Below are 8,754 nucleotides of genomic sequence, written 5' to 3' on the forward strand. Positions count from 1 at the left end.
AGTGTGAAGTCGTCTCTGGCTGAGTATCAGGTAAGAACTGAGCCTCAACGCCCTCAGATCATCCAGAATAATACAGACTGATACAGACTGATACAGACTGATGCAGAATAATCCAGACTGATGCAGAATAATCCAGACTGATGCAGAATAATCCAGACTGATGCAGAATAATCCAGACTGATGCAGACTGATACAGAATAATCCAGAATAATCCAGACTGATACAAAAATAAAAATGAAATGTTGGAACTCGAACGACTTGCTTGAACTTCACATTTTATTGTCTCTAATCTCATCAAAGTAGTTCACCTGGTGGCCCAGGGTTAAGGTTACAGTAAACTAAGCTAATCAATAACAATGGAGGGTTAGGGCAGTGGGCCGTGCTGATCAGATAATCAGGACACTGAAGCCTCTGAGAATCAGTGTGTGGAAGTGCTCTTGGTTCTACACTGTAGATGGTAAAAGTTGAGGATGTTTGTGGCCTGACTCCACAACCACAACTAATCTGAGGTGTCACCTGCTGCTGCAGTACAGGTGAGTTCAGTTAATACGAGTTCTTGTTTATTAGATATGAAGATTAAAATATATAAAATATTCAAACAATTCTCCCTTTTGACAAAAAAAACAGAAAAACTAAGTCTGTTATCCAGACTGAATGAAATTATTGAATGAACAGATTCACTGTGGTGCAGTGATGTGGGTCAACAGCCATAATCCGCCCTGAAACAAAACCAGGTGTTGTTTTTGAAATTCAGTGACAGGTAATCAATCACACAAATAATCTCCCTTCCTAACCACTTCTCCTCGACCTCGATGGAAAACGTTGAGGTCAGATGATGTGAAGGAGAATTCAAAAGACAAGGGAATCTGACTGCACTTACACTAGGCTTTTTTCTTTCTTTTTTTTCAAACCAACTTTTTTTACAAAACACAAAAACAAAGAAAAATAGGGTTGAAATGTTGAAATAAGATAACATGAAAGAGAAAGTTGAGCAAAATAATACTTAAGTACGTGTTACTTAATACAAGTTTTTATACATAATGAAGGGGAGTGAAACAACATTTATAGTATAAAGTTAACTTTATAATTTACTAGAGATTCAAATGCTTTTTCCTCATGATGACTCCTGACTGGATTTGAAAGAAAAGAAATCAATATTTATGGATTTGGAGCTCAGCCAAAGAATTGTGGGACAGCATTTCTCCTTTCCTTTCCTAAAGGAAGGTCCAGTGTTTCCTCTGCTAAAGGAGATAAGATAGGAAGCACTGAAGCTCCTTTCCTCCTCATGTAGAGAAGTGGAGCAGCTGTGATCATGGTGCTGCTCAGAGACTTCAGCTCATTTATCTCAGTTTCAACCTTCATAAGAAAAAAAAGACTTTTCAACCACAGCCCAAGAGTCTCACATGTCTGGCTGTAGACTCGGAGCATCAGCACTAATGATGACGCACTATCAAGAAGGGAAAACGGAGAAAACACTAGTGGAGATGGTGTAACTAGAGAAAGAAAATCTTACTGTGTGTGACAGATCAGCATACCCAGCCCCACTTTATAACTTCATACACTCAGTGGTTACTCACTTGATGCACGCTGTGTGACGCTGACATCATGTGACGGTCTTGTTGTCAGAGTTTTCAGAGAGCGGTGAGCAGCCATCAGCCCCTGACCTCCTGTGTCCTGCACAGCGGACATCTTCTGCTCAGCTGCATCAACACCACGTCTCCACGTCAGTCCGACACATCAGCACAACATCATCACCCACAACTCAAATCAAAAGCAGCACGTTCATCTCATCATTCTTCCTCTGAAGTCTGTTTGTTTTCTCTCTCCTGGTGTCTAGTTTTAAGAGACACCCTGCAGCTGATCGAGAGGCAGTCTGGAGCTCTGCACACCTACACCGAACACCTGTTCTCCTCCATCCTGTCGGCCATGGACAGCCTGACCCAGCCCAGTCTGCCCAGTCCGGTCCAGCAGAGCAGAGGGGAGGAGCCGCGCCCTGTGGGGCTGCAGGGGTCCACTTTGTGAACAGACTTCAGGACACGTCTGTGATTTATTTCACTTATTTTTGGCCTTTGATTGCTTACTTATTAAAACCAATTCTGGTCTTTGATACAACAATCTTATTTAGGGATTCTCAAAAAGCACAAGTGACTTTTTTTCTACACGTTAGCATGTTGGCTATGAACGATAACATGCTGCGGAGCAAGATGTCCAAAGATGTTCATGAAGGAAACAGGGGTGTGATGTCTAAAGTGAACTGATCACATTGACTAATACAGGAAGTACTGTCTGAAGAATTACATGTTTTTATCATAATATTGCACTATTTTTTCTACTCATACTCACTGTCACTGTTGTATTTTACAAGACTTAACCCTCCTCTGATCACTTGAAGTGCCTCTGTAGCCACAATACTAGAAACACGACAGACACAATGAAGGATGGTCAGAGTACTACACTGTGTCTGCTGTTACTGCTGCACAGGAAGAACAAACAGCAGCTAAACCCTCTCTAAGTCTGACTGTGAGCAATTCAGTCAATGTACCATCAATTTAAAAACGCTTTTCTAAATGGACTCACTGAATTTGAATTTAAAAAACTCAGTAATAATACAAAGGTCATTGAACCTTAAGGAGAAGAGTTAAAGGTGTTTTGTAGAACTCTTTTTATTTCAAGGAAATGTGAACTTGGACTCGGAACAGTTAGTGTGTTGGTCCAGCCCAGTTCTGCAGATCATACAGAGAGAGATGATGCAGCTTTTTACATGATGCAATAATCCCTCATTTCTCCTTTTAAAGACAGAGCTCTGACATACAGCCACCAGCTGAGGCTGTGATGGTGGTGGAGATGGTTGTTGCTCCAGCTACAGCTGCTGCTGTGGTTGAATCCGATGCCGATTTGAACCTGCGGTGCTTCTATCAGATATGACAGATGACAGATGTTACCACCATGAGTTGAAGAATACAGTAGCTTCAATATGATGGTCATCCAGCACAGCCACACCAATCCCTTAAACTACCTGTACACATAAAATACAGTGGCAAGCAAGAAACACACAACACAGCATCAGTCAGTGTTGCCCACAGTGTGTCATACAAGCAGTGGTATCGCAAAATTCAACCAGAAATTCAGTGTCCCAGTCAACCCAACACCAGAGTCAGTCTCTCAGCCAGAGTCAAGTTTCCTGCTCAGTCAGAGGTTTCTTTGTCTCTGTGAAGTGTGTCAGAGAAACTCTCTCTCAATGTTAAACTAAGAAACTATAAACTAATGTGTCACAGCCAGAATCGTAACAGAGCATCACTCCATGACTGTAGTCATAATCACAGCTACAGTCTGTCAGACATCTGATACCTGATACTATATATAGCCTTTCTCTGTGGATCGGGGGGGGGGGTGCAAAAGATATTGAGAGGTAACATAAAATATTAACACAAACACAGACGTGACCTTCCGGGGCTCTGTAGGAAGTAGGAAGTTATCTCAAGGCATTTTCCAAATAGAACAGGTCTAGACCTTCACTTTATAATATTATTTACAGACCCAACAATTCCCACCAAGAGCTGCACCAGGCGACAGTGGCAAGGAAAGACTTCCTTTTAAGAGGCAGAAACCTCGAGCAGAACTGGACTCAGGGTGGGCGGAGCCATCTGCCTCCACCGGTTGGGTTCATAAATGATGCATCATTTATGAATAAAGTGAACCAATATCTAATAGCTGTTTTGAAGAAGGTCAATTACTGGCACAATAGTGAGATAGTTGCATCGTGAACCGCTCTGTGTCCGGCCTTCACTCCATTCTGACCTGTGATCAGCTGGTGGACAGTCAGACACCATGTACTGTGGGACATTGCAACTTGCACTATGATCTGAGTTTCTTACAGGGTCTCACGGCTTTAACAGGACAGCTGGGTCCAACCTACACACACAGCCTTAAAACATTTTTGATGTCACTCACTGTTGTGTGTTAACGAGTATGGTAAAGGGTCAGTTCACCCAAATTACACAAGAAGACATTTTCTCTGTTCTCTCCAGTCAGATAGTTGTAGTTTTGTGTGTCTCCTTCCACAATCTGTGAATTACTTCTGTCGCTAGTTTTCATTGGACCTTCTTTCTTCCTCAGATACACTATCATCCTCAGAGACACAGACATGGTCATTTTGTCATTTGGGTGAACTTATCCTCTTAAAAAGCTCAAACCTTTCACTATACTGTCACTCAATTAAAGTCACTGAATAAACCTGGATGTGGTTTTAGTCTCTGTGTTAACATCATTCAATCAGGTCCGACTCGTCTATGATTCAAAGGCTCCGGCATAGACTCTATTTTGGGCTAATGAGGGAAACAGCTGCTGCCTGATGCTGGTGGTGTTGGGGATGGAGGATACTGTCATGGAGCGGAGGCAGATACAGGACCAGTTCCTGGGAGTGTGGAAAGTGCACAAGGTTGATTCCTGCATTCATGTACCAAGAAGAGAGGGATAACGTTCTGACTGGACCATTCAAACCCAGAGAGGGATGTGTGGAGCTAACCAGGAAGTTCTGAATGACACTCAACCCACATGTACACCATCCTGCAGACACAAGAGCTCAGAGCACCAAACGGAGTATTTCCTCGGCTAAAATTCAGACTTCTTCTCATAGCTTTGTTCTGCATTTCATTTCTGAGCTGCTCGCTGACTCCAGTTCAGTCCGAGCTCTCAGGCCATCAGGTGGTGGTTTTCTGTCTTTGTTTAACCCCCCCCCCCACATCCTTTCTAGCTCCTCCTTCAGCCCTTGGTATTTTATAGCTTCTCGTGTTCCTTCTTCCTGATGTTGCTGTCGCTAGGGATTGCTACATCTTTCACCACTGGCTTCTTCTGCTGTTTGTCGATCAACACCATGTGCGGTTGGTTATCCATCACCAGTTTGTAGGTCTGGATCTGGAAGTCCCACAGGATCTTAGCTCGGTCATTCTCAACCACCTTAGGAGGTGTCTTCCTGATGTGTTCCTGGTTCTTAGTTGTTTTGTCCTGGAAAGTGGCTCAGACACTCACCATATGTATATATATGTATGTATGCATATGTGTGTGTGTGTGTGTGTGTAGCTGCAGCCACTCTGGAGTTGATGTTGTTTAAACATGTCTGTGTTGTCTCGTTCACTGTTTATATATTGTCAGCCATTTTGTTCACTGTCTGAGTTTGTGCTCTTGTGTCTGGTTCATTCTGGCAGAGCTGCAGTGACGGAGGATGGACCGGCTCTGTGGAGCTGGATCTTAGATCCTCAGCACTGAGCTTCACTCTCCGTTGCTGCTGTTGCAGTTTGTGCTGGTTGCCAACAGAGGTTGATAAAGGTCATTCTGACCACATTCTGTAAAACAGGAAAACTGTTGTTTCTCCATGTACAATGTAAACACTCCTGTCTTTCTTTTTCTCTCCCATTTTCACCTTGTCCCTCATTAGATTTTCACTTCTACCATTTTTTGTTTTGTGATTGTGATTTATGCAACATGGATGCCTCCACTGTCATTTCCCTTTAAATATTGTGTTGTAAAGTATCTAGCTTCTCATAACACACCCACTCTCCATCCATCCATCCATCCATTTTATGGCACTTATCTGGTCATTTATCTGGACACTTATCTATGGCAGCAGGCTGAGCGAGTTAGTCCAGATGTCCCACTCCCCAGCAACATTTCCCAGAACCTCCAGGGGGATCCTGCAGTGTGTGTGTGTACTGCCAGAGTATGGCCCCTGGTACACTGCTGCAGTAACCCCTAAAAGACTGCCAGAGGGACACAGTCATAAACCTTCTCCAAGTCCACAAAACACATGTAGACTGAATTGGCAAACTCCCATCATGCCTTTAGAACCCTGCAATGTTAAAGAACAGTGTTATACGATCAGGGCAGAATCTGCGTTGCTCCTCCTGGAACTGAGGTTCAACACGCAGTCAGAGCCTCCTTTCCAGCAGCTTTCACAGGGATCAATCAGCAATCAGTGTAACACCACACTAATTGCAGCACACCCCCTGACCCCCCATGTTTAAAATACAAACCACCAGCCTGGTCTGCCAGTCCACAGGCACTATCCCTGACCTCCACGCAACACTGAAGAGGCCCAACAATGTCCAGAGACCTTCAGCATCTCAGGTCAAATCTGCCCCTTCATAGAGGACACATTAATCAGGACCAGGAGCTTCTCTTAAGTTCTCTTTCCACCACACAACAATAAACCCAGTCCAGGTCAACAGTTCTCTTCTCTCCTGAACACAGCTTGGGCCGAGCCCTGCTTTCCCTTCCTGTGTCGTCTGATGGTTGGCCAGAACTTCCTTGAGGCCAACAGAAAGTCCTCCACAGCCTCCCTGAACTCCTCCCACAACTGAGGTTTTGTTTCTGCAACCACCGCAGCCTCAGCCCTGCTGGACCTCTGGTGCACATCTGCGGCTTCAGGAGACCCCTGGATGAACAAGAAATTATTCCAGAAGTGGGATTGAAGAGCCTCAGCCAGACATATGGCCAGAGATCTGGGATCGATATGACAAAGATATTTCAGACTGGTTTGTAGTGTTGGTCCAGTCTTCCATTTTGCTCACAGAGCACAGATCATGCCGAAGACCAATGCTACCATGGTAACAATCAGTGACACCTGCAATGAGCAGTAGCACTCAACAACAAAATACAGGAAAACATTGCTCACAATGTGTGGTTTGCTAACATTGTTATGGAGAGAGCAGTGAGAAGGGAAAGAGTTCATTTCATTGTTTCACTCTTCACTGAATTTCCAAGGTGAAATGTTGTAACTGTTGAATTCTTCCAAAAGAGAAACATTTCCTGCTGGGGTAAACAGAGCTCAGCTGTTGGATGTTATTTCTTAGTCAGCCATTTTTATTATATTGAAAAAAAATCTTAATTTATTATAATATAATTGAATCCAGTGTACCACAGTGTGGTTTAAGATAGTCAAGAACTAAACTGCTTTGTGCAACAGAGGAATTTAGACTCAGTTTCTCTGACTGTTCTATCAAGCCACAGTCTGTCATCAGTGTTCTGTGTTCTGGTACCAAGTGCACTTATGAATCACCATGGTGTTTGTTATGGCCAATCCACAGCTACCACATACGTCCAATAACAACGCAGCACTCAGGTGCAGATCACGCAGTGCTGTTCTTCCCAATCAACCCCCTCCAGGTTTCTCTTCCTTTGCCCATGTGAGTGTTGAAGTCCCCCCAGTAGACCCACAGAGTCCCTAGGTGGTTTCCTGTCACCCACCAATTACCCACCCTCCAGAAAAGGCTGGATACTCTAAGCTGCTGTTTGGTGTGTAGGCACAAACAACAGTTTGAACCTGCTATGTGTGGAAGTGAATCAGAGTTTATCTACTGGTACTGGTTGGTCCTGCTCCACCTGCGCTCACTTGCCCTGGTTCCTTCCTTCCAGAGAGGTGACATTCCACGTCCCTTGAACCAGTCTGTGATGCTGAACATCAGCACACCTAGGTCCCTGCCTTTGTCTGACACAGGGGTAAGCCACACTTGTTTTACAGGTTTCTGGAGGGTCAGTGCATTCCTGTTTGGTGACGTGTCCCATGCAACATTTTTTTTTAAAGTAATTTTTAGGGCATTTTCGCCTTTATTCCGATAGGACGTTGAGAGATAGACGGGAAGGTCTGCAGCTAGGACCAAGCCTACGTGGTACACACTCTACCAGGTGAACCACCGGGGCGCCCGTCCCATGCAACATTTAACACATCATGTTTTAGAGAACCATTGGCTCAGACACTTCCTCTCTCCTGACGATAAGTGACACAGAGTGATTCAGGCTGTTCCTCTGGTCAGCTGCTGAACTCTGTGGGATTTCCTGTGAAATCTGCTGACTCGTGTTGGAGCAGAAACTAGGCCAGACTCCAGCATTTTTACAACTAAGGTTAACTGGCTAATGAGTATGTCCAACTACACACATGTATGGCCATTGTGTTGTGTGACCTGACCTTCGTACGCAACCACACAATGGAGCACTGTTCTTATCCATACAGCAAACACTGGTCCCAGAGTTCCTTTAAAACTGAATTCAGTTGCCTTTATTAAGAAAACAAGAGAACATTGTATTTTATATATGCAATTCTGTACTGAGATCACACAGCAATTTGCAAACAGACCCCATGTAACTGGCAGTAGATATGCCAAATGAATGCAGAATAAATAATTCAAACAGGTAATCTACACAGACAGCGCCTCCCATTTCATACAGTCTGGTAGTACAATATTTATTTTAAGTTGAAGTGTTACATGTTGAGCAACAAACTTACAGTTGTCTTCAGCCACAGATTTAATGCAGAGAAAAAGAGTCAAGACTATCCCAATAATGTATTGAACACTACAGAACTAGCAAATCAGATCTTACATATATATATATACATATTGTTTATGTACATATACTGTTGCACTAGACTTTAGATGCTGGACAGTGAGACACTGCTGTGCAGAGGTTGATGAGAAAAATAAAAAAACACCTTCAAATGAGAGACAGACAGACAGACTGACTGACACATGGTGATATAAACAGCAACATAATCACAGAGGGAAAAGAGAAACAGAAAAGATCTATACAAACAGAAACCTTAATGAAACCGATTCATTTACCAACCCAGCTGTAGGAATGCAGAGAAACACACACACACTCTCTCTCTCTCGCTCTCTCTCTCACACACTCCTCTCATGAACCTGCATTCAGAGGGCCAAATAAAAGTAGTCTCTGAGAGGTCTGAGATGGGGTGGGGTGGGG

At 43.7% G+C, this 8,754-nt stretch overlaps 1 protein-coding gene across 1 annotated transcript in view; it reads left to right on the forward strand.

Annotated features, from left to right (window-relative positions):
- LOC147817968 (centrosomal protein of 68 kDa-like) overlaps positions 1–4,237 on the forward strand; it is a 4,731-nt gene extending 494 nt beyond the window's left edge. The window contains exons 2-4 of the mRNA XM_087179182.1: positions 3–30; positions 1,627–1,723; positions 1,838–4,237. Of these exons, the coding sequence (XP_087035308.1) occupies positions 3–30; positions 1,627–1,723; positions 1,838–2,022 (310 nt within the window). The 3' untranslated portion in view covers positions 2,023–4,237. The remainder of the gene's footprint in view (positions 1–2; positions 31–1,626; positions 1,724–1,837) is intronic.
- The last annotated feature ends 4,517 nt before the right edge of the window (positions 4,238–8,754 follow it).

The sequence above is a fragment of the Seriola lalandi genome, unplaced genomic scaffold (genome assembly GCF_002814215.2).
Source record: "Seriola lalandi dorsalis isolate HSWRI2012SDOR001 ecotype SW California unplaced genomic scaffold, Sedor1 jcf7180002054795, whole genome shotgun sequence".
Lineage (NCBI taxonomy): Eukaryota > Metazoa > Chordata > Actinopteri > Carangiformes > Carangidae > Seriola > Seriola lalandi.